The sequence below is a fragment of the Protopterus annectens genome, chromosome 9.part0 (assembly GCF_019279795.1).
Source record: "Protopterus annectens isolate FY-2018-M chromosome 9.part0, PAN1.0, whole genome shotgun sequence".
In the NCBI taxonomy this organism is placed as follows: Eukaryota; Metazoa; Chordata; order Ceratodontiformes; family Protopteridae; genus Protopterus; species Protopterus annectens.
The window spans coordinates 1,766,567,931-1,766,594,988 of NC_056743.1; the positions used below are offsets into that span (position 1 = coordinate 1,766,567,931).

General features: G+C 44.0%; 1 protein-coding gene across 4 annotated transcripts in view; it reads left to right on the forward strand.

Moving 5' to 3' along the window:
* The window catches only part of PRKCSH (protein kinase C substrate 80K-H), a 1,389,498-nt gene that overhangs the window by 914,805 nt on the left and 447,635 nt on the right, over window positions 1-27,058 (forward strand). For 3 of the 4 annotated variants that reach the window (XM_044084622.1, XM_044084620.1, XM_044084621.1), the window contains exon 11: window positions 21,920-22,078. The exons of the other annotated variant lie outside the window; for it this stretch is intronic. In XM_044084622.1, the coding sequence (XP_043940557.1) occupies window positions 21,920-22,078 (159 nt within the window). The remainder of the gene's footprint in view (window positions 1-21,919; window positions 22,079-27,058) is intronic. 4 annotated transcript variants of the gene reach the window in all.

Sequence of the window (27,058 nt, forward strand, 5' to 3'; positions counted from 1 at the left end):
TGTCCATCTGCATGGGTGTCATGAAGTTTGCCACTTCTGTCTTAAGAAGCGTGAAGTTGGCTTTGGAGAAATTTTTTACGGTTGTTTTCCTAATGGGGGGGTGGGAGCGGGATGTGGATGTCTAGGGTGATTAGCTTGTGGTCGGATCTGACCAACAAGGAGCTGACCTCTGGTGTGGAACACCGGTCACTCATGTTGGTGATGACCAGGTCTAGGATATTGCTGCCCCTGGTGGGGGGTGTGGATAAGTTGATCCAAGGCATTGGAATTGATGATTTCCAGAAAACGTTGAACAAAAGAGTTGGTACATGAGTAGTTTTCCCAGTTAATGGTAGGGTAGTTGAAAATGCCCATTATTAGAGTGTTGGGTTGTACCTTAATATTTTCCAGTGTATCAAGAAAAGAGGAGTGGGAATCCTGGGGCAAGGTGGGGGGTCTGTAGCAAGCTACAATCTGGTTTGCGGTTTTGCCCAGAGTTAGTTGAACTTGGATAATCTCAGATGCATTATGCTGAGCAACTAGCTTGGAGGTGTGGATATCCTTAATGAATATGGACACGCCTCCACCTTTAGTGTTTCGGTCCGTGTTTGGTGGCCGAAAGGTGTGGTATGAATTATAGCCTGGTAATGCAGGGGTGCTCTCTGGAGCTTTGAACCAGGTCTCTGTCACTGCACAGATGTCAATGTTCTCCATTTTAAGGAGTGCCTCGAGTGAGTGCATTTTGAGGTTTAGACTTCTAGCATTGAGTAGCATTACCCTCAGATTTTGCTTGCTTGTACCTGTTACAGTGGTGAATTTGTCATTTGAGCCTTGCCTAAAGGCACTATAGGGGTGGCAAGAGCCTTTGCCAGTATCCGGAATCCCAAGGGTGACAGGTGCAGGCCATCTCTGGCAAAGCAGCGTGGTCTGTCGATCATGTCATCCCAGGCAGACAGATACTGGATTCCCTCAGAATGACACCAGAAGCTTAGCCAATTGTTAGTCAATCATTTTGTCCCTGTACTGTGGCTTACCTGGCTTCTTTCCAGTACAGCAAAATAAAAAAATGGCTTTTTCCCAGTACAACAAAATAAAAAAAAAAAAAGTTGTTTCTTTGTTCAGCGTTCACAGAGCCTTGTGGTATTATATTGACAAATCACTAGATTTTTGATCAGCCAGCTGCATATTTTATGTAGGGAAAGCTGGGTTAGCCATTTGTAGAGCTGATCATTTCCCAGATGGTTTGCCAACTGGACTGTTATATCATGGAAAATTTAACAAGTCTGAAGACGTGAGAACCTATTCCACTAGATGAGGAGCCACTGCAGAAACTGTAAGAAATGTTTCTGCTCTGCGTATACTTGAGGTTAGTACTTGGGTTTCTAGTCACACAATACGGTTTCTCAGCCTTGGGCCAGGGCAGGATTTGGTACTGCCATCTTGCCAGGATGTATTAGGTATTCTACCCGTTGATGGAGTGAGGGTACACTGAATGGTACTCTCATGTGCTGGGAGTCCAGAAGCATCAATTCTCATGATGATTATAATACAGTCATATTAGCATACTCGCTGTTCCAGAAGATGTTGGTGTGCAGGGAATATTACTTCAGCCCACTGCCTAACCTACTGGTGGAAAACCTACTGTTTACTGATGTCTAGTTAATTTGTGCTCAGAACGTGAGAACTATGAGGTTGCTGGTTTGGCTTCTTCAGTGATAAATGTCCCAGTGTCAGGAGGCACAGAAGTTTGATGCTGAGCCAATTCCATAAATCTCAAATTCAGCATGGCTAAATGTCAAGTTATACATTATGGCAAACCTAACATTTGATGTCCAGTTGATTTAAAGACAACTGTTTTACCTGAAGCTGATGTCTTCAGGGATTTAGGTATAACTGTTAGTAACAACTTAATTGGCAATATAACCATTAATAACTTTATTGGCAAACATGTACAAGTAATTGGATGTCAAGCCATGATGCAACTTGAAATTGTGCTAAAGACGCTTAAGACAAAGGATAGTAACTGTCTTACATCCTTGTACAAATTATATGTAAGACCAATTTTAGAGTGGAGCAGTACCCTCTGTCTTGATAACAAGGTAGGGCTAGGACAAAAAGATTCACAAAGAGAATTTGCCAGTGGTGTAACTTACTTTGACAAGTACTGAAAATCATGTACACTGCCAAAAGAAGTTTTCTTGTATATTGATACAGTATTTCATGAAGAAACCTTGCAAACAATGGTTAACATAGATGTATATTGTGGTAAAACCTCTACTAAAAATAGTGATGTGTGAAGCTGCATGTAAATCCTTTCTAAACTGGATTGAGACCATCTTTCCTAACTCTTTTAGAATTTGAGTTGTGAAATACATTGCCAGTATATCTATTAGTCTGGTTCCATGAACGTATTTCATGTAATGTCCAGATCTACCCTGCAGTGCTTAATTCTAAACAGCAATCTGTTCTGTGAAAATGATATGCCCTGCCATTACCAGAGGAGGGCCTAATCGCTGATAGAAGTCCACCACCCCACTGCACCCTCCCAGAGTGGGCAAACTGGCAGAGTGCTTCTCTTTCCCAGCTCTATCAGCTACCAAGCCCCTAGTTAATTTTAAGTTGTCTGGGATGCAGTCAGGGCTGCATCCCTCTATGCCATGGAGATATGGCTTTTAATTTCTTGATATGAATGATTGATTTAACCTTTTTAATTAAGTATAGTTAAATTAGCTTAGATATGGATTCCACTAAGTCACAATCTGTAGCTTTCTCTGGCTTTCATAATTCAGGGGTACAATATTAGAATAAAACTCCTTTCCCTCCACAAAGAGATTCCATGGAAACCCTGGTAGTTATTGTCACAGGTGGATATTTTGCCCATTCCACCTGTAGATGTGGTAAATTGCCTTTGTGGGCAATCTAGCAGCTGTCTCTTAATGATATTCTGACAGCCTAGGAGAAGGTGGGGACGTGTTCAAGGGCTTGTATCTTAATGGGATGATAGTTCTTTCAGCTAAGACTCATTTGAGTGTTGCAGTCTGTTACGTCAGATTAGCTTTTTTCCTTTTTATATTTTAATAAATATTTTAATGAAATCATTGGATTTTAAGTAGCAACAACTTCACATGCATTAACAGTCAAGAATGTATACAAAAAATTGGGTACTATATAATAGTAAAAAATTCCTAAACAGTAGTACCAGGATAGCTACTGCCAGAACCCACTTTCACTTTACACTCCTTTATGCCTCAACATTACTTATTAACCTCAAGAAATCAGTCTTTGAAAAAATATAGGTATACTATAGCAAGATTGCAAAGTTTGCCAAAGATCCCACCACTGCCTTGCTCTGAAACATCTCTTGTGGTTAGAATTGCCTTACATAATGTCCTATAATCAACTGACAGTGTCACACAGAATACTTCAGCCTGAAAAAACACCATCTATCCAGAACGTAATGGTCCTTATTCCAGTAACCGTACACTTCGCTCTACCAGTAAGTCCTTCTTAATAGTAACCAGGGCTACAAATACTGCAGGAGAAACACTTTACTCCAGCCATGTAGCAAAAATCTGAAATGCTCTCCCAGACTCTTAGGTCTATAACAAACATCTTATGTTAAAAAAACACTTAAAAAGAAAATCACCTAACTCCTGGCTTTGCTCATGTAACACCCCAGGCTAGTCTTAAAAATAAATATACAATACGTTACAGTACTATGCTAAGATCCTGTACTGCTTAAAGAAATGCACCAAAATAGTCACGATCTTGCACCACTTGTGTTTTCCCTCACCTTTCAAAAATTACCAACAACCCCCCCCCTCCCAACTACCATCTGTCCTACTGCTAACCACAACATGTTCTTCGTGTTTCACTGTTGCAGTCATCACACACGGGTTATCCTGCCAGGGCTAGCCCTCAGTCGGCCCGAGTACCAGAGGCTTAGTATTTCTGCATCGGTTGCTGTCACTCCAGAACTGATGTCAGGTCGTCAGTGGTATAAAAACACCATTACCCCAGTCTTTCTTGCCGAGAAGCCCAAAGCAGAAGCAGTTCGCACGAATGCTGGTCGGCCGCTACCTGAGTTTTCATTTCCAAATTGAAGTCTTCTAAAGCTAATTCACCTGCAAGCACAATTCCTGCCAGGCTCTAAAAACTCTCTGGCAGACAACTTAAGCAGAAACCTCCTAGACCCACATGAGTGGCAACTAAACCATAGCACCTTCAACCTTGTAACCCAGAAATGGGGCACCCCGAAGGTGGACCTCTTTGCCTCCCACAACAATCACCAGCTCAGCAAATTCTGCACCAGGGAACCGCACAGCAAGGCCTGGAAAGTGGATGCCCCATCCTTCCAATGGGGTAAACCTCTCGATCTATGCATTTCCCCCTCTTCCTCTGCTTTCAAGGGTACTATTCAAAATAAGCAAGGAAAAACCAAGGGCAATCTTGATTCCCCCAGACTGGCCACGCCAGCACTGGTGTACCCACTGCTGTGCGCAGTCGGTCTCCCCTGCCAACTTGGCACCTACCTTAGTTCCCAACTCTCCTGACCCAACAGAATTCATGCATCCATAACTGCAGACTCTGAACCTGGCAGCTTGGCTTGTTCCCTGACATTTCCTCCAGTTGCCAGCCTAAGCAAGTGAGTCCTGGATGTTATACGCGAGGCCAGATGCACCAGCACTAGAAAATCCTATGCTGACAAATGGAAAAGTTATTGCACCTGGATCCAGGCTAAAGGAGCTGAAACAGCACAGCCCTCCCTACCTCTCATCCTGGATTACCTAGCAGACCTACTACATAGGGGCCTGTCCTTCTCTTCTATTAAAATGAATGCCTCTGCCAGCTCTGCTCATTACAGCACAGAGCCACCTCTCTTTTCTCACCCTCTCATCAAACAGTTTCTATGAGGCGCTAACAATTTTTAAGTCAACCCAGAAGAGCTCCTACCCCAGCTTGGGACCTTAACTTTGTGTTGGAAAAGCTCACACTTACCCCCCTTTGAGCCTGCAGCTTCAGCACAGTTAAAATTCCTCTCTTGGAAAACAGCCTTGCTTCTGGCCATCACTTCAGCTAGAAGAGTTTCAGAGCTGCAAGCACTCATGGCTGTAGATCCCTTCATCATTTTTCATGCTGACAGGGTATTTCTCAGGACTAACCCAGCTTTCATACCTAAAGTGGTGTCCAGTGTGGCTCTCAACCAATCAGTTCATTTGCCCACCTTTTTCCCTAACCCACAAAACAAGGGGGAAAGGATCTTGCATTCTCTAAATGTGCACAGACAGCTCAGATTCTACCTGGATAGCACTAAAGTTTTTAGGAAAACTGACCAATTGCTAGTCAGCTTTGCAGCAGGGGCAGAGGGCAAGCCCCATATCCAAACATTCTCCAAAATGGATAGCACACTGTATCCATTTCTGCTACAAATACCATGGGAAACCACCCCTTAAGGGGGTCAGGATGCATTCCACCAGGGCAACCTCCACCTCTGCAGCTTTCCTCAGAGGGGTTCTACCAAGGACATCCTGGAGGCTGCAACATGGAGTTCTGTTCATACCTTCACCAAGCATTACCACCTGCCTATTTTTTCCAAATCCAAGGCAGGGTTTCCAACTGCAGTCTTGCAGGGCATCCTAGCCAGCCCCCAGTCTACTTGACTGCCTCCACCCTTTTCTTCAGCTTTGGGAATTAACCCATGTGTGATGACTGCAACAGTGAAACTGAAGAACATGATACAGTTGTGTACACTTGCCATAAATGTAGATGTTCAAGTGTATTAACTGTTGCAGTCTTGGTTTCCCACCCTCCATCCCCCTTGTCTCTCTCTTGCTCACTCCTTACAGAGACATGTTGGTATTTACTTTGTACTGGTGGTGTTCCACCATGACCTATTTCCCTATTTGGGGGCTCCTGACATTTGGGGCAAGAAAAACTTATGTAATTGTGTCGGCTGCCTGATTTTATACCACACTGACGACCTGACATCAGTTCTGGAGCGACAGCAGCCGACGCAGAAATACTAAACCTCTGATATTTGGGCCGACTGAGGGCTACCCCTGGCAGGATAACCCAAGTGTGATGACTGCAACAGTGAATACACTCAAACATCTTCATTTATGGTAAGTGTACACAACAGTACTTTTCTTATCCTAAAAAAAAAAAAATTGTATGCCAAACTGTAGAAATGTCTGTTAGCTCTTTTTCTTGGATGGTGTATCGGTCTTTTCTAGTAAAGACATGTAAAATAAATAAAATAATTAACAGAATTATCATTTGGTTCATTGTCATAAGTAAATCTTGAACTGCTGGTGGAACACATCACGTCTGTCCAAAGATGGTCTTGATTGACATTTGCACATCTGTTTTTTAATGTGATAAATCTGAAGTTATTTTTCATTTGATCTTCAACTGTGGAAACACTGGTCCGGTATGGATCCGACCTGGCCGCATATTCCAACATCGGATCCAAGCTCCTCCCCTACCCGTAATGCACCTGTCTCCTTCCTCCCCTCAGACCTCTTTTGCCGCACATCCAGTCAGCATCGTGGTATGTTTGCTTCAAGTTCCTGGAAAGTGAAACTAATATTTTTTTCTGGCCTTTTCTTCTCTCTTCTACCTCGTTTAGGCTTTTACCTGTAGTTCTATCCCCACCCTTCTTTGCGCTCAGGCTTTGACCCTGTAATCCAAATAAAAACAAGCCCTTTTCTTTCTTGCTTTCTCTTCTTTCTCAATTTCCTGTTGTATTAAGTGTGTGCATGTGTGGTCCATTGCCATGGCTGACCTCCCCAAGCCAGGTTTTCGGAAATGCACAGAGGCCATAAGCTCTCCCTTTCAAATGGCCACACTCTGTATGTTGTTTGTCTGGGAGTCCCCCACCTAGACACCTTCTGTTTGATCTGCACGAGCTTCAACCCCCACGCATTGATCATCACGAGGAAAAATTTGATCTTAAAGGGCCACCTTCCTTCGAGGGCTTTGCTTCTTCCTCTGCCCCGGCCTCTGGGACTCAACCTCCTACCCAGATGTCCAGGGCCGGGGAGAAGCACTGACATAGAGCAGGATAGGACCAGGAAGCGGTCCTCGGACTGCACTTCCTCGGCCAAGCCCCCAGCTAAGTCTCGCCCGGATTCCAGCCTGAGCTGCCCTTGGCTGCGGTCGCCACAGTTCTTGCCAGAGGTCTCTCAGGGCCCGATCCCTGTTATCTCCCACTCCCCAGTGCCTCTCCAGGCTCATATCAGTGGTTTCCTCCATCCTGTCCACCCACAGTATTTCTGAAGACAAGGTGGACAAAGATAATGAGGAAATTCATCCGCACCCAGATCCAGATGGGAGTTTTGCCTGCTCCCTTCCTCTCCAGAGCTGGGAGCATGCAGTCCACTTTTTTCCTATTGCTCCTTCTCCGATCTGACCTCTGGCTTCAGAATCCTTGAGTCCGAGGCTTTTTGGCATCGAGGGGTCAGCACCGATGGTGCCAAGTACCTTAACACCGATCATTGCCCTGAGTGATTCGGCTCCCACTAGTTCAGAGCCATCCAGCTGTCGGAGCCATAGCCTCTGTGCTGGATCCAAAGGGATGGCATTGACTTCGAGGTTTTTGGAGTCGGCCCTTCCACTTGTAGTCTTGTCACCTGGAGGCTCGGATCCGACTCCCCCGACGACTCAGAGGGTTACAGATTCGGCCTTGATCCCAGCTTCTAGGATTTGTTCTCCCTCTACTTTTTACATGCTGGAGAGGGTTCTCTTGGCTTCCTCGAGACCCTTGATGTTATCATCCTTGGAGTACGTCCTGGCTCCTTCTCCTCTTTCTGGTCTGGAATCCCCCATCCTTCCCCCTCAGGGACAGCCTCTCTGCCCCAGGGATCCCCCCCGGGAACGTCCAGAAGTTTCTGAGTCCTACCCAGAGAACCCCCCCCCCCAGGAGCTCCCTCGGAAATATACATGTAAAAGGAGACATATTTACTCCCTGCCAGAGTCCCTCAGAGAAGATACCAACTTAGAGGAAAGGGAGGGTTCCTCCCAGTCACCCCCGGATGATGTCTCCTTTGGAGACATCATGGAAATCCTATGCCAGCATGGGGGTGTCCAAAAACCCAACCCGCATGAATCGATGTTCCTGGAAGTGTCTGGCACAGGACCCTCTATCTCCTGGGTGTGGTCCCCTCCCTCATATTCACTTGTGGATTTGATTTCATCTTGGGCAGGGAAAGAACACTACATGGTGGAGCCCATCTCCAAGCTCCCTGATAAAATTCTAAGTGTGCCTTCTGACAAACAGCTTTGTTCCAAGGGATCCCTGGTTGATGTCATGGTGGTGACGGTGGCCAGCAAGAAAGAACTCACTCAGGAGAGAGCTACGATCCATTCACCAGAGTGTCCCAGGCCATGGACAGTTTTGGGAAGTAGGTTTATGCTTCAGCCACTTTTCCCATGCGTGCACTGAACTACATGGCATATGTAATCAAACTTCAGCAGGACATGGTCAAAGAGGTTGCTGAATCTGCCCCAGGGTCCATGGCAGAAGAGAAGGTGGTGTTCTCCCATATGGCCACCCTCACTTCCATTTCTGCCACCTCTGTGGGGCTATCACATGCTACTGAAGGCGCCTCTAAGGCGGCCAGCACAGGCATTATGCCTGGCTCTGGCTTTGTGCATTCTCTGAGCCCTTCAAGCCATCTTTTACAAATGCCCCTTATGATGGTTCCACCCTTTTTGGAAAAACTGTTCGGGACACGTTAGTCCAGAGCCAGAAAGATGGGAAGACCTTGTCTGCCATTGGGATCCGCTTCTCACCCCCACAACGATCTTTTTCCTGGAATCAGCAGGGAGTGAAAAAGATGTGGTTCCAGAAGTCTCAGGGCTATTCCCACGATGCTCTGTACTCACCCTGTCCCAGAGGCAGTGGGGGGAGTGTGACAGATGCTGTCCTCGCAGCAGAGAGAGTCCAAGGAATCAGGGGTCTTAGGATTCCTTCCTGGACAGACCTACACAGCAGCCTTGAAGGGTTGCCCGACTGGTCATTTCTGGAGGCAGTCAGGGGACATTTCTCGCTGCACCCATCAGCCTGGGAGATGATCACAGACGATCATTGGGTGTTGCAAATCATATCCAGAGGGTACTCAGTCCCCTTCATTCAAACATCACTTCCACCCAAACACCTTCTGGATGTTCCACACTTGCAGTGGGAGGAAGCAGCAGTGGAACTCTCCAAGCTGCTCGAAAATTGAGTCATCCAACCCATCCCCCCAGACCAGTCTGGATTAGGCATCCATTCCAGGTTCTTTTTAGTGCCAAAGTATACGTTGGACTTAAGACCCATCCTGGATCTTTCAGCCCTAAACCTGTCAGTTGCCAAGACAAAATTCCAGGTGGTCACTCTCCAATCCATTTTGCCCTTTCTGCAAAGAAACAACTGGATGTGGTTGGTGAACCTCCAGGACATGTACTACCACATCAAAATGGACAGGTGCTCTGAGGCCAATCATTACCAGTTCAGAGTGCTACCCTTTGGTCTCACCATCACCCCCAGGGTGTTCACCCAAAGTAATGGTCACACCTGTGGCTACAGGGGTTCCAGGTCTTCCCCTACTTGGACAATTGTCTCCTTTGCGCTCCCTCTAGGCATCGCCTCTGTCAAGTCAGGGATCTCTTTCTCCGGGCAGCCCACGAGCTGGGTATAACCATAAATCTGAACAAGTCACTATTGACTCCATTTCAAGTTCTAGACTTCATTGGCGCTTGTTTAGATACCATTTGGAGCAAGATTTTTCTAACTCTGGACAGACTTCAGTCCTGCAGATGATCATGTACTGTACATTATTCAGACCCAGTCTCCTCCTGCAGAGTCAGTGTTTTAGGCGTTTGGATCCATGGCGGCCACAATCACTCTGATCCCCACAGCATGCCTGCATATGAAGGTTCTCCAGTGGACCCTAGCATTCCAGTGGTCCTCGCTAGATCTGCAGTTCTCATCCAGTTCATTTGTCTCAGTCCTGCAGGGATTTGCTTCTCTGATGGCTTCAGTCCCCAGATCTCCTCCTGGGTCGCTCATTTATCCTTCCTGCCCCAATGACCACATTAACCATGGATGTTTCCCTCCTCAGGTTGGGGGAGGCATTGCATGGGAAGGACAGTCCAAGCACATGGTCTTCCCTGGAGACCCATCTGCATGTCAACGTCCTGGAGATGAGGGCAGTGTTGTTGGTGTTGCAAGCTCTTAATGCACATCTTCCCCAAGGGACAATTGCCATCCAGACAGACATGTTTGTAGTCTGGTACATCAAACAGAGGGGAACCAGGTCTTACCCCCTTTGTCGTGAAGCCATAAGATTGTGGAAGTGGGTGATCTCCGCCGTCCATTTTCTGGTGGCAATGTACATTCCAGAGAAGTCCAACATCCTGGTGGACAGGCTCAGCAGATCTATTCTGATGCCTTACAAGTGGTCTCTGAATCTTTCAGTAGCAGAACAGATCTTTCTAAAGAGGGGTTGGCCTTGCTGTGATCTCATTGCCGTTCCTTGCAATGTGCAGTGGAGTGAGTGTTTTGCTCTGAACCTCCATGTGGGAGTCCCCAGGGAAGCTCTAATTCATGCTTGGCCCTCCAGTTTTCTGTATGCTTACCCTCCACTTCCTCTGATTCCGAAATTCATACAGAAAGCTCGATGGCTGGGGAGCTTAGTGGTCTTCATTGCCCCTTTCTGGCCTTGCCAAGTTTGGTTTCCCTCTCTGTGGTCTCATGCAGTGTGTCCTCCATGGACATTTAGATCTGGTTCCAGATCTGATTTTTGCATCTCTCATGGATCCCTCACCCAGAACTGGTCAGTCTGAAGCTGACGGCTTGGCTGCTCCAGTTCCAGTGGTAGCGAGGGCTCCCGGGCTGTCTTCTCCGGTTAAAAAGATTTTGGTGGTAGCTCACAAATCTTCCACCAGGAAAGTTTACTCCAGTAAGTGGAAATGTTTTTCACTATGGGTGTCTCAACATGGTTTGGATCCCTTCACTGCCCCTGTCCCCGCCATTGTGGAATTTCTGACCGGTATCTTTCATCAGTGGGACAGTTTTTCTATGGTAAAGGTACAGCTGGCAGCTGTCTCCAGTTTTCATAGAGGAGACAGTTTGGCTTTTCTATCTTCTTCCAAGCTTTGTGAAGCTTTTTTGAAAGGTACCTTTTTACGTACCCCCCCATTCAAGGACCCTACGCCCCCCACCCCCTTGGGATCTTACTCTAGTCCTACAAGCCTTGGTTTCTTCTCTCTCTGAACCAGCAGCTTCGGTGGATTTACAATTCCTGTCTTGGAAGAAACTTTCTGGTTGCTATTACCTCGGCTAAAAGAGTGTCTGAGATTCAGGCCTTATGTCAAGCCCCCCTTGTATGGTGTTTCCTAAAGATAGGGTTTCTTTACGGATGAATAACCCCTCCTTTCTTCTGAAAGTGGCTTCAGAATCTAACATTAACCAGGTTATCAATCTTCCTGTTTTCTTTCCGAACTTCCAAAATAAAGGAGAGTATAAACTGCGTTTGCTTGATGTTCATAGGCAGCTGCGTTTTTGTTTGCACAAAACAAAGTTGTTTCGCAAGTCTGATAAGCTTTTTGTTTCCTTCTCTAAGCCTTTCTTAGGGAAACCTGTGTCCAAGGTAATTGTTGCGTGTTGGATCTCTCAGTGCATAGTTCCTGGCATATAAAACCAAAGGGTTATCTCCGCCAGTTCATGTCAAGGTACATTCTACCAAGTGTGTGGTTACTTCAGCAGCTTTTTGGTCTAGAGTTTCTTTGGATGATATTTGCTCTGCGGCTGCTTGGGTATCGTCTCACACTTTTATTTTGCATTATAAGTTGGATCTCATGTCCAGAGGCACGGCTTCTTTTGGCTCTGCCGTGCTCTGGAATATCCTTCCATGAGGGCCCCCAGAGTCTTTGGGTAGCTAGGGACTCTGTCCCACAGGTTGAAGATCAAACTAAAACAACTTCAGATAAAAAGGTTATGTACTCACCATAATGTTCCATCTGAGTTGTTGCTTTTCATTTGTCTTCAACTGTCTCTCCCTCCTTCCCCTTTCCTTATGTGGGCTGTGTAGTAGACCAGATGGAAGAGACATAGCCCCTACTCTGGTAAGCCTTTGTCTTCCTTGTAGTGCTTTTGGGGTACTATTGCCAGAGTGTTAGTCACTTGGTTAGGTTGGGGTGCTGCGTTCAGCAGCAAACTCGATCGGGGGGAGGAAGGAGACCGGGGCATTATAGGTAAAAGAAGAGCTTGGAGCTCTGATCCGATGCTGGAAAATGAGGTCGAGTCAGATCTGTACCGGATCAGTGTTCCCACAGGTTGAAGACCAGTGAAAAGCAACAACTCAGAACGTTATGGTGAGTACATACATTTTTTTTATTTTCATGTAAGACTGTTGTGGATGTTGCATTATGTTAACTCTCTGATTAGCCCTGTTTTTAATTTCACATTTTACACTGCAACGCGAGTTCACATACATTAACAGAAAACAAAAATCTTAACCGTGTCCATTAACATTATCACACAATATATATATATGCGTTTGGTTTTTAACAATGCTCATTCACTTTGTTATATAAATTACCCCCCCCCCCAGAAAAAATGTTCACAATGTCCTGTGTCTCCACAATCACATCTCCAACATTTGCACTTTATCCAATGAAAATTTGTATAAAGTCTACTTGGGGTGTATAGATACCTGTACTTGAGGTATAAAATACCTATACAAGAACTTCCATGTAGAATTTGTAAACCTTCCGGACTTTGGTACATACATAGAAGCCCTACATCTTTGATTAGATTTTTTAAATATTTTTAAAGTTTATTTAACATTGCAAATGTTACAAACCACAACAAGACAAGGAGGAATTAGAAGCATTAGTTTCAGGAGTCGGACATTGGATTTATGTAAAAATTGAAATATAGGTATGCATCTCTCAAATAGTGTGTGTGTATATAATATATATGAATGTGTGTATGTATGTATGTATATAGATATAGATATATATATATATATATATATATATATATATATATATATACACACACACACACACACACACACATATATATATATATATATATATATATATATATATATATATATATATATATATATATATATATATATATATATATATACACATTATAGCAGTAAGTGTCAACTTGAAAAAATTTCATAGGTCATCAAAATTTTAAAGCATCCAATTGATAACCTCAACACTCATTTAAGAAATTCATATTTACTAGTTTAATATCAAGAAGGGCTAAACACTTCTGTGTTACAGTTGCCCATTTCTAAAGTAAATGAGTGATCTGAAGTTGTTTTCATTTGGTCTTCAACATGTGGGACTCTGATCTCGGACGGATCTGACTCTGCCGCCTATTACCAGCATTGGATCCGAGCTCCAAGCTCCTCCACTACCCATAATGCCCCTGCCTCCTTTCTCCCTTCAGATTTAGTTTGCCGCGTGTAACACTAGCATCATGGTCCATGCTCTAGGCAGTTTTGTTAAGTGTTTTCTTGGGTTTTTAGCTGTACTTTGTAACTCCCTTTCTGTTTTTTCCTACTTCTCACACTCTGGCATCGGTCCTTTAGGTAAAAAAAAATAAATATTTTCCCCTCTGCTTTTCCCCTCTCTGTCTCCTTGCTAGAGAGAGAGAGTGTGTGCTTGTGTGTGTGTGTTGCTTCTCTCTCTCCATCTACTATGGTGGAGACACCCAAACCTGGGGTTAGAAAGTGTGCAGAGTGTGGCCATAAGGTCTCACCAGCAGATGGTCAACTCCGTGTGTAGTTTGTTTAGGTGTACCTCACCTCAATTCCTCCTGCTCGATCTGTGTAGAGTTCAATCCCCACGCATTGATCTACAGGAGGAATAAGCTCATTCTTAAGGGCCTTCTCCCTCCTACTGCAGAAGCACCAGCTTCCACTTCAGGTTTTTTTGCTCCTTCCTCTGCCCCGGCCTCTGGGACTCAACCTCCCACCAAGAGGACCAGGGCAGAGAGAAGCACAATCAATGGGACTGGGATAGGCGAGGAAGCAGTCTCGGCCGAGCCACCAGCAAAATCTCACCCGTCTCTGTTCTCTCTGCTTCTCCCCAGAGCCGGAGGTGTCTCATGTCCATTCCCCAGTGTTGGCTTCCTTTCACCACCTCTCTAGATTGGTGTTGGTGGCCTCTTTTGCCAGGTCCATCCACAGCCTTTCTGAAGCAGAGGTGGACAGGATGATGTGGACATTCATCCAGACACAGATTCAGATGGGAGCCTTGCTTGCGCCGTCCCCCTCCGGGGTTGGGGGCATGCAATCGGCCTTCATCCCGATCACTCCTTCTCCGATCCGACCTCCGGTTTCATAGTCTGAGTCAAAGGCCCCTCTGCTTCGAGGGACAGGCACCGATGGTACCCTGTACCTAGACACTGACCATTGCCCTGAGCGGGTCAGCTCCATACGGCTCTTGGAGCCTTACCCTTGACGCGGGATCCGACGTGGTGTTGGCTCAGTGTTTTTCAGAGCCAAGCTGTCCACTTGAAGTCTTGGCGCCTGGAGGTTAGGCCCTGGCTTCTCCATTGATTGAGGATTATGGACTCGGTCTCGATCCCAGCTCCAGGGGTGGGTTCCCCTTCTACTTTCGATACCATGGAGAGGGTCCTCTCATTTCCATTGAGACCGTTGATGATTTTGTCCTCCGAGTCCCTCTGTCTGGTCCGGATTCTGCCATCTTGGCCCATCAAGGACAGCCTGCCACCTCTCTGCCGCATAGAGTTCCCCAGCAGGAAGTGCTTAATGTTTTCGAGTCCTCCTCAGAGACCCCCTCCCCGAGGAGGCTCCTCGAAAACACACGTGCAAAAGGAGGCACTTAGACTCCCCATCAGAGTTCCTTATGGAGGACACCAACTTGGAGTAAGGGGGGGTTCCCTCCGCTCACTCCCAGAGGATGTCTCCTTTGGAGACATCATGGAGATCCTTTGTCAGTACGGGGAGGTGGGGTCTGCCCAAAAGCCGAACTCTGACAAGTTGGTGTTCCTGGAGGGGTTTGGTGCAGGACCCTATACATCCTGGGTGTCCCCTCCCACGGATCCCTTGATGGATCTAGTTGCATCTTGGGCGTGGAAGGAGCCTGACATGGTGGAGCCTATCCCCAAATGCCCTGATAAGATCCTCAGTCCCCCATCTGATAAACCACACTGGTCGAAAGGATCTCCTGTCAATGCCATGATGGTGGCAGCAGCCACTAGGAAGGAGCTTGCACAGGAGAGCTCCACAGTCCATTTGATGGACTGAGAGTCTAGGACCTTGGACCATTTTGGGAAATGTGTCTATACTTCAGCAAAGTTCTCTGTACGTGTGCTGAACTACATGGCCACGTCATTAGGCTTCAGAGAGACTTAATGAAGGAGGTCGCAGAGTCTACCCCAGGGTCCATGTCTGCATAGGAGAAGAAGGTTTTCTCCTCTCAAATGGCCACCCTCACTTCCATTGCCAAAACCTCTATGCGGCTTGTATCTCACGCTACGGAGGGCACCGCTAGAGCAGCCAGAGCAAGCATTGCCATCAGGCTTCATGCTTGGCTCCAACTTTGTACCTTTTCGGAGCTGTTCAAAGTGTCTTTTACAAATGCCCCGTACAATTGTTCCACTCTCTTTGGAAAGACTGTATGTGGCACTCTGGTCCAGAGCGAGGAGCACAAGAAGACTGTCTGCCATTGGAATCCGCTTCTCAACCCCTCAACAATCCTTCTCCAGGAATCCACAAGGGGCAAAAAAGATGTAGTTCTAGAAGTCTCAAGGTTATTCCCAGGATGCCCAGGACTCGTCCTCCCCCAGAAGCAGAGGGGGATTTAACAGACGCCGCACTAGTGGCAGAAGGGGTTCGAGGAATCAAGGGTCTCTGGATTTGTTCCTGGACAGGTCCGTGCAGCAGTCCTGAAGGGTTGCCCTGGCTGCTCATCTCTGTCGACTTTCGCTACACCCAACAGCCTGGGAGTCCATCACAGACTATCATTGGGTGTTGCAAATCATATCCAGAGGATATTCAGTCCCCTTCACACACAGACCGTACCCTCTTAAACAGCTCCCGAACGTTCCACCTGTGCAAAGGGAGGATGCAGCACTGGAAATTTCTAAGCTGCACATAAAGCAAGTCATCCAGTCCATCCCCCCTGACCAGTCTGGATTAGGCATCTATCTATTCTAGGTTTTTTTTAGTGCCAAAAAAGACAGGGGACTTAAGACTGATCCTGGATATGTCAACCCTTAATCTGGCAGTTGCCAATACGAAATTCCAGATGGTTACACTTGAATCTATCCTGCCCTTCCTGCAGGAAAACGACTGGATGTGCTCGGGTGGACCTCTAGGATGAGTACCATCACATCAAAATGGACAGATGCTGTCTGAAGTTCCTCTACTTCCAGCTAGGGGCCAGTCATTACCAGTTCAGAGCGCTACACTTTGATCTCACCACAACCCCCAGGGTGTTTACCAAAGTTATGGCAGTGGTAGCAGCTCACCTACGGCTGCAGGGCTTCCATGTCTTCCCCTGCCTGGATGATTGGCTCCTTTTCACCCCCTCCAGGCATCGACTTTGCCAAGCAAGGGATTCCCTCATCCAGGCGGCCCACAATCTGGGCAGCACTATAAATCTCAACAAGTCCCTGTTAGAACCAGTTCAAATTCTGGATTTCATTGGAGTTCAGTTAGACACCATTCAGAACAGGGTCTTTTTGACACCAGACAGACTTTAGTCCCTCAAACATCATGTCTTGTGCATCCTTCGTGCCCAATCTCCCCAGCAGAATTTGTCTTACGGGTGTTTGGGTCTATGGTGGCCATGATCACTCTTACCCACAGCTTGGTTACAGATGAAGGTGCTTCAATGGGACTGTAGCAGTCCAGTAGTCCTTTCTAGATCTACTGTTGTCCCATCCTGTGCTGTGCGTCTGTCTCGAGCCTGCAGGGATTCTCTTCTCTGGTGAATGCAATCCCCGGACCTTCTTTGGAGTTGTCCGTTTATTCTTCCTTCCCTGTTGACCATGGACACCTCCTTACTCGGGTGTGTGTGTGGGGGGCATTGCTTGGGAAGGACAGTCCAAGGCATGTGGTCTTCCCCGGAGACCCATTTGCATATCAATGTCCAGGAGATGAGGGTGGTGCTATTAGCATTGCAAGCTCTTTATGCTATCTTCCCCTAGGCACGATTGCCATCCAGACAGACATGTCGGTAGTCTGGTACATCAACAAAAGGGAGAACCAGATCTTATTCCCTTTGTCGCAAAGCCATGAGATTGTGGGAGTGGGCAAACTCCACCGCGGAGGTCCAGCATTCTAGCAGACAGGCTCAGCAGGTCTATTCAGATTCTTTACGAGTGGTCTCTGAATCCTTCAGTAGCAAAACAAATCTTTTTAAAGTGGGGTCAGCCTTGCTGCAGTCTCTTCATCTCTCCTTCAAATGCAAAGTCTGTCAAGTTTTTTGCTCTGAACCCCCCTCTGAGGGAGTCCCCCAGAAACACTTTGGTTTATGCTTGGCCCTCTGGTCTTCTCTATGCTTATCCTCCACTTCCCGTGATCCCAAAGTTCATTCAGAAAGCGCAACAACTGGGGAGCTCAGTCATCTTTATTGCCCCCTTTTGGCTTCACCCAAGTATGGTTCCCTTTTCTGTGGTCTCATGCAGTGCGTCCTCCCTGGACACTGGATCCCCTTCCGGATCTGATTTCACATCCCTCAGGATTCCTCAACCATATCTGGCCATCCTGAAGCTTACAGTTTGGCTGCTCCAGTTCCCATGATAGTTAGGACTCCTGGCCTATCTTCTCCGGTTAAGAAGATATTGGTAGTGGCTCATAAGTCATCCACTAGGAAGGTTTATTCTAGGAAGTGTAAGCATTTTTTGATTTGGGCATCTCTTTTTACTTTCTTGGTACCTGCTATTTTAGAGTTTTTGGCAGATGTATTTCAACAGGATGCCAGCTTTTCTACAGTTAAAGTTCAGCTGGCTGCTATTTCTAACTCCCACATAGGGGATAATACAGCTTCCCTGGATTCTTCTAAGCTCTGTAAAGCCTTTTTGAAGGGCACTTTTCTTAAGCCACCAGTCAAGGATCCAATGCCTCCTTGGGACTTTAGTTTGGTCCCTCAAGCCTTGGTTTCTTCCCTCTTTGAACCTGCTGCTTTAGTGGATTTGCAGTTCCTGTATTGGAAAACAGCCTTCCTGATTGCCAATACATCAGCTAAAAGAGTGTGGAGCTTCAAGCCTTATTGATTGTCTCCTTATATGAACTTCCATAAAGACAGGGTGTCATTACACACTAATCCTTCCTCTTTTCCAAAAGTGGACTCTGAATCAAACATTAATCAGGTCATTAGTCTCCCTGTTTTCTTTCCAAAGTTTCAAAATAAAGGAGAATATAAATTGCACCTGTTAGATGTTCATAGACAATTATGCTTTTATTTGCATAGAACAAAGGCCTTGTGCAAATCTTATCAGCTTTCTGTTTCCTACTGTAAACCCTTTTTAGGGAAACCTGTGTCAAATGTCACCATTGCTCGTTGGATCTCTCAGTGCATACTTCTGGCGTATTCAACCAAAGGATCATCTCCACCAGGTCATTTTAAGGTGCATTCTGCTAGGTCTATGGCTAAGCCGCCTTTTGGTCCAGAGTTTCTCTGGATGATATTTGCTCTGCGGCTACTTGGGCATCTTCTTATGCATTCATTTCCCATTACAAGTTGTATCTTCTATACAAAAGGACGGCATCTTTTGGTGTCTTAGGTTTGTTCCAAAAAATCTATCCAAGGCAACCATTTTTGTGCAAACTTGGTTCTGTTATCTTTAATGGCCGCCTCTTCAGTTTCTCTAATTGCCTCCATTACCTTTTTAATTTTTTGAACACTGGGATCTTTTTGTGTCCATCTCTTTGTAATTGTCTTGGTTCCATTTTTATTACATCTAATAGTTCTTGCAAGTGTTGAGGTAGGTCAGTTTCATCCCATAACCCAAGCAAAAACATATTTAGTGCCAACATTCAATTTTTTGGGCAGCAGCTATCCTTATTAGTTGATCCATCTTGTCTCCAAGTTCTGCTAATTTCGGGCAACTCCAAAAGATGTTACTTTGTGCCCTTTATGTACAGCACCAGCATATACTTGATAAAGTACACAGTGGATGGGTCAGTCTATTAGGAGTGCAGAAATATTTATGTAGGCACTTCCAGCTAAACATTTGACATTTCCTAAATCTAAGTGCTTTTCCCGGCTTACTGTATATTTGAGACCATACATACAGATATTTCAAGTACAGGCATTAATGCCATTCTAGCTTACAAATATACCAAAATACTTGTTCCCGTAATAAGTGTCCAGGACGTTCTTAAAAATATCTAAACTAGTACTTGCTTTAATGTAATTTGGCAGTCTGTTCCATACATCAACTACTCTCCCAGAGAACCTATTAGCACACTTCTCATTCCTATACAATCTAGATTGTCTGATGATTCTTTACTTCTTTTTGATAACCCCAAACATTCCCAAAGGCAATTGTTTCTAAATGCCATAAATACATGAATAATATCCCCTCCTAGATATCTCTGAGACACACTATACAAGTTCAGATATTTTAGTCTTTCATAGTTAAATTTTCACATCCATGGATGCCCTTGGTATATTTCTGCTGTACTCTTTCCAGTTTGCTCATGCTCGTTTTCTTATAAGGTTTCCGTATATTGTTATTCCATATTCAGATTTTGGATCTGATGCAACTAACAAACAATGGCTTCGCCACTTCTGAGTTTGTAGACTTTGTAAATCTTTTATACATCTTATTTAATAACTTTGTTTCCCAAATGTCATATGCTTAGTTTTTGATGCATTTATGAGCATATTATTCTACTGTGCCTGGGGGGATGGGCGATTTTCACAAACTCCAAAAACTAGTAGAAGTTAATTACTTCTACCACAAAATCATTCAAACAATATAATGTGTTTAATGTACAATGTCCTTTGCAACCACTACTTTTGCTTTTAATACTTAATTTTCGTTTACAGGGCTTTTGAAGTATGTCTGAATGTTCATTGACTATATCTGTCACTTTCTTAAGCTGGCATAGTTTTCTTTTACACCCACAATTTTATTTTTGGCACATCATACTCATTCTGGGGATGATGGTCCTGCTACACATTGTGAAGCTGCTTCTGTGTTGCAGTCATTTATTTTGGTGTGCACTGGCAGAGCACATAGACCACGCATCTTACCCTGCTAGTAGCATACCAGAAGTCACTGATTAGTTTTTTGATGTATATTACTAGCTTCATTTCACAGACTTGGCCGTACAGTCTTTGCTTTGCATCTGTAATGGCATTCGTTTTAAACAGTAAAAGCAGTCTTGTAGCTATTGACTGAAGTGTCTATTGTCATTTGCAGCATGCACTAAATGGCAAGTGGCATAAACAGCAAACTAGTTTTCCAGATGCAATATCCTATTCTAACTGCATGTTGGCATGGGGAGATAATCCTGTAAACCTTGTGGCTTCAGCAGCGGGCTACTTAGTTCACTATTTGTAGGTGTCTCTCTTTCCTTGAAGTCTACAGGAAGAGTACATTAATTTTCTCAGTATTTTTACCTGGGTAGAACACTGTACACGAGTTTTATTTTTGTGGGTGGCCATAATTTTGGTGTGGTTAAATGAGTTGCTTGGTTTTCAGGTAGAAGTCTTTAGAATCAGCCTACTAAGGTGTAGCTCATTTGTACCAACATATATCGTGTGTTACATCATAAACTAAATAACCGCATTTCAGCACTGTGGCAGTTTAATTCTTTTCATGAAATAGGTGATACCAGAGTGTTAATGGAGAATTGTAGAATGCCTATTTATAGTGTTTGCGAAAATTTATCTGAAACTATAATTCTAGTGATCTTATGTAGTTTAAATTTATTTACCTGACCAGCAAGTGTAACTTACATCATTGCCTGCACATCAGAATCATGAACTAATGGGTGAGCTTGAAGAACATACTTGGGTGTCAAGAACAGCTCAGAATAAAAGCATTCCAGAGAGTTAGCACTCCTGGATAAATAACTGCTGGGTGGAGGTGAACTTTGTAACAGTCCTACTGATGTAGTGACAAGTGATTTTTTTTTTTCTTTTTTTTTGACATTTAGTGAGATAGTAGATGTGGAGAGAAGAGATGCAGAAAAACTCTGAATGGAGACTTTGCAGTAATCATCTATTGTGAAGTCTTAGCAACACTGGTACCACCCCCACCATCTTGTTTCTTTAAATGTTAGTTGCAAGAGCTAATACAGATAATCCAGCTGTACCAGTGCTGTATGCACTCAGTCACGTGGGACAAGTATGCTGTTGACTGAGGACTGTTACCTTTCTTTCTGAAGAGGAAGAATGTTTGTTTAGCCAAGGACTGCATTCTGGACAGTGAAGACGGACAACGTGCATGTTGTGGGTATTTTGAGGAATTGTGGCATCTGCACCAGATGTGAACTCAAGATACCTGTGAATGTCTGACTTGTAGCCATTGTACGTATGAGTAATGGGATTCTGATGGTACTGGAATAATGCAGTTATTTATGGTTTGTTATCAGTAATGCTCCAGGTTTGGTGTAAATGACTGCTTGTAGTTTGACCCAGAGACTTCTGTCACAGTAGTGCTTCAGAAACTGAGAAAAAACTGCTTGATGGCCCTGCTAAGGTGTGCACCTTCAGGGTTTCGCTCAACATTGCAGGCTTGAAATCTAAGAATGGGATGACTGATTGGCAAGGAGCAAAACCTGTGGCAGGAATTATGCATGACTCGAGACCCTTGTCACAGATTTTGTATCACCATTCTGTGTGGTGTGCAGGTCGCTTGGGGGTGGGAGTGGACTTTCAAAACTGGGTACAATAGATTTTAGCCTGCAATTCTTATGGGTGTTATCTTCCTATGCGGTTTTAGGTCCGCGAAAAACCCACTCCAGCACCTCTTTATATTCCGTATCATTATCGGGATGAAATGGACTACTACCCCATGTTTCATCATAGGCACCATCCTTTGAGGGTAAATGAAGATCAGGATGACACCAATGGGGAAGAGCCTACATTAGCACCAATTCCGGTAGGGAACATCTACTTTTATGATCAAATGTCTGCAAAAACAAAAAAAAAAGTCCATTTTGCTGTTAAGTATGTCAAAGTTCTCTAGAATTACTGATGCTCCTTTTCCATTAGACGTGAATATTTTAGAATGTTGTTCTTACTGTAAAGTATATGTTAATACTGATGCTGAATTTAAGTTTGCAACTCAAAGAAAGATACCGCATGAAGAGTAATATATGCAGTATGACTGAACACAGATTGCCATACCCACACTAAACAGCTGTGAATTTAGTTTTTGGCTTCAGTAGTAGTCACTCAGTACTTCAAGAACTGTTTTTAACACTTTACCCAAATAAATTAGCTGTAGGAGTCTCTCTCACACCTACACACCAGGCACCCAAACTGCCTCAAGCAGAGCAAGAGTACACTTAGAGCGCTTTTAGTCAGTTAAGTCTAGCATTATTTTTCAAACATAGAGCCTACACATTTTAAGAGGTAGTCTAAATTGTGACATTAATATATCAGCTGATTCACTTCACTTTAAAGGTAACAAACTTGTTTTCCTATTAAATATTTTTGTAAATGCACCAGCACACTCCAGAATGTAAGGGAATTTGTTGAAATAATTTAATTTCACTTGACTATATTATGGAATTCAACTTTGCCTTTTTTCTTAACTGCCACAACACAAAAGTGTATGTGCATTCTTGCACAGTTGAACATCCTGATGTAAATTAATAGTGGTTATGCTCATCTGCCGCTTTTTTTTTTTTCCAAAATGATTCAGAGGAGAGTATTGAATGTAGCTTTTCTATGTGTTTTTTGTGTAGCACAGAAATTTAAAATTTTAATTTTGCTGGGACCCATATAGACAACTTTCTTTTCTCGATTCACTTGTATAAACCAGCACATGGTTTAAAAAAAAAAAAAAAGCTTGAAGGCTATATAGAAGCTTGATTACAAGTAATTCTTCTTTTCAGAGGATACCTTTAACAGTTTTCCTATGGAGGAGTATTCTCTTAACAGTTGAAAGAATCATCAGGTCTCTCCTTCTGTTTCTTTGTTTTGGACTGCAACCCACTGGCATTTCCTAAATCTGTGTTTAGGAGGTGTGGTCACTCACAGAGTTGAGTATTTCATGTGTTAGTTGTTTCTTTCGCTTGTCTTTGCATTTGTTTCAGGAAGTTGTCTATATTTGTTGATGAAAAAAGTGGGTGCATAACCCTGTCTGTTAACGTATCGTAAACCCATTAACATATCCTAACCTTGATGTATCGCAAAATGTGCATGGCAATAGTCACTGTTGCAGTCGTCATAGTGTATAAGTTAGCCTTCTTCCAAAAAGTCAAATATCTCATAGGGACCTCTTTTTTTGTACTGTTTGGATGTTATTTAGCTAATGTCTGATTATAGTTCTGAACTTGTTGTTAAGGTCATTAGTTCTGCGTTTGTAAATCTCAATTCACGCAAGCATTTCCATAACAAGTTTGTGCTTTACTTTGGCGCAGAGCATAATATAAACTCCTGTATGCACTGTGCATCATTCACCCCAATGGTGACAACATCAGAAATCTGGTAGTCTTCTTCCAGAAGAGTGGCACATGCCTAAGCTTTGAGCTGCCAAGACATCCAGGAGTCCTGCCCTGCAAAAAAAAAAAAAAAAAACTCAAAGAAAAGAGAAACTTGTGAAAACCAATGAAGTAACTCGCAACGTGGGCTTCCCACCCAAAGTGTAGTGACAGCATGCAAGATGAGGAACTTTCACAGCATCATATTTCAGTCTTTCTGAGCAATGGCCTGCAGAGTGACCACTTTGTAGGCACCCATACCTCTCCTACCCAAGGATCCTCCATCAAAGACAGTCTTGCAGCGGATGAACACATTACAATTTCATCACTTCGTAAGCACCCATACCTTCTGCATTTCCTCTCCTACCTAAGGATCCTCCATCAGTCAAAGACTCTGGCAGCGGAGGCACACATTATAATTTCAGAAGGGGATAACAGGATCCAAGTCTGAGGAGGTTCCTAGCATATGTACTGAAGTCTCTGTTCCCTGCCTGTGACCAAAGTCCTCAAAGGTAGTTGCTTTCGATCATGAGAGAGACAAAACATCCAAAGTTATACTGGTACAACAAATATTGATTCAGTCTTAGCCAGGTAGTGCCTCAAACTATCCCCCTCCATTTAGCCAAAGGTTTCATGTCAGGTCCAAGAACTCCAAGCTGAAAATGCATTGGTGTCTGGAGCCCCTTCAAAAAAAAGCAAAAACTGGTTCTTCCCCAGAGAAGTTAACTCCATTAGCTCGGAAGGTGATGAACTGGCTTATGTGGGGAAGTTTCCATCAGCAGAGAAACTGAATTCTGGCTTTAAAGGCACCCTGTCCTCTGCTTCTGTATCAGAGGGCTTTTCCTTTGTACATATCCCTCATAGAATGATGGAAACAAAAGAAACTTTCCAGTGGGAATCTGAGTACTCTGACGCCCTGCAGAGCTACCTGGGTCTTCTGGGCCTAATCCACTAGCTAGTGATAGATGACATGAAAGATGTTTCAAAATACATCATTGGAACCTGGTCATCTTTTTTTACAGGATCAAGGATATCCATCTGTACCTGTATAGGTACCTGTTAGCTGAGCCAGGTGTGGTGTTACTGGACCATAGCAAAAGAGTTGTATTGTGTTCTCCTAACAAGAACCATATCCCAAATGACTGGGAGAACAGAACCCTTGGTAGAGTTGTTAAAAAGTTTTATATTGCTGCGACCTTTTCCCTCCGGGTTTTTGCCAGTGCAACATATTTTCTGTTCAGCAAACCTTAAGGACTAAGGCTGAGGGAATTGAAAATGAAGACCTGAGGCAAGAGTTGCTTGCCTTTTATGTGATGCATCATTCCAAGGTGTTAAGCAGTCTTAGAAATGTAGTTATGATAAGGTACTAACATCATTGAAGGCAAGCACCTGTGGGGCTCAGTCATGAGGAGACCTGCTTTTTTGGTACCTTGTTCCTGCCAGACAGATCCTCAGTGCTAAGTAAGGATCTCCTCTCATATACCCCTCTGAGGTGTATGAGAAACCTGGGGCAGGGGATAAAATCACACTGTCAGGCAGATTTTTTCAGACCTTTGTGCCTAAACATTTCAGAAATTTTCCTGCCATGAACTGATCTTTCAAACCAGTCCTATGATTTTGTTACTTGGCATTAGTGTGTGTGTGTGTGTGTCTGCGCATGTGTGCATATACACATGCATACAGAATAAATTTGCTCACACATTGATAGGTCATAGGCAAGTGCTAGGTAATTAGATGATTAAACAAGACCCCCTATTCATAGTACATTATCCATGGTCACACATGTGTTGTGTTTGGTATAGTTCTGTATTATTAACATTGTTATATTATCTGTGATCTTATTTGCTGTGCTATGCATTCATTTTTTGTGCAATTTTATAAAAGTATGTGTTACCCCTTTTGTGTGTGTTTGGCATTTGACCCTTAACTAGACAAGTTTAGTGTTCTTACTCCTATTTTATTTTGTGTGTGTATTTTAGGTTTTCTTTAGTCCTTAAAGTCCTTTTTCTTGGGTTTCCTGACTTCTGATTCTGTCTGACAGTATTGGTTGGTACAGGAGTCTGTCTTTGTCTTTGTGGGGCTCCAGGAAAGGAAAGTGGAGTTTCTAATGAAGTATTATTTATAGCTGGCCTTTCCTCTTTGTAGCCATGGCTGTTGAAGAGATTGAAATCCATTGGTGAAGATGGAAGCAAGTAGTTGTGCTTCCTGGTCGCTCTGAGAAACTTTGCTTCTTGGTCACACTGAGAAACTTCTCTGAAATGCTCCAGTAGAGTATATTTTGGTTAATGCCTTTTGCCATTGTAAGTAGACATGTAATGTTGGGAAGTTATATTTCATGATGCATTCTGGTGAGAAAAGCAAAACAAGGTGAGTAAGTAATGTGAAGAGGCACGACTGTTGAGTGCATACTGGAATTCAGTATGAAAAGCGAAGATTGAGTACTAGTCCTCCCTGTCTCTGTCACCAGGCTTGTAAGATAGGGTGCTGATTAGTCTGATTTAAGGGACTCTTTCATAGCAAGATAAACATGTCCTTGCAGTTTAAGCAGTTGTTTAAGGCAAATTTGTGAATTAAGCCCATCATTCTGCAGTAAGTGGTTAAACGAAATGCATCAGAGCTGCAAGCATGACGGCTAGAGTAAACAAATGCAAGATTGACTCCATATATAACCTGGCTGTTTTTTTGTTTTGTTTTTTTTTTGGGGGGGGGGATAGCAGGCTGTGCGCAAAGGGCATTTGCATGATTGTTACTTGCCCCCCCCCCCAAAGCATACGTTAATTTATGTGTTTTAGAGTAGCAATTTGACGTGCATTAGCATGGCCGGTATTTGTGACTTTGCAGTCAAAGGGGGGCATACCTTTCAGAAGCAACACATTCCACTGGGATACAGTATATGTGCAAAAATAGCCAATGCTAGTCTTTGCGGTATTTTAGAACTCGGTGAAAAAAATGAACTATGTTTTGCCATTCAGTGTGCAGTTTTGTTGTAATTTCACAATAGAATTTAACATCTTTGGTAATTTTTTTCAAATGGCTCTTAGTCTTGGTGGCCATTCTATTCATTTTTGTTTGAGGCCCCTACCCTATTACTTAACGTAATCATATTTATTATAATACGTCCTTCTGTTTCACTGTTGCAGTATTCTTAACATGAGGGATCCCCTGCCAAGAGCGTCCCGACATCTGGCCAATATACCAAAGCCTTTAGGTTAAAGATATGCCGTTTATCACACGTATGCTCCTAGCACTAGGCATAGGGTGTAAAGGTGACACTCTGGATGCATGATTCTCAGAACGTCTCCGCCACCAGTCCAAACGCCATCTTTGACAGTCTGATCGTTCGAGTCATTTGCTGGTTTACATAGCAGTTTCAGATAAGTGCCCCATTGGGTTTTTTTTTTGCTTATCCTTTTCTTTTGGATTTGTGTTGT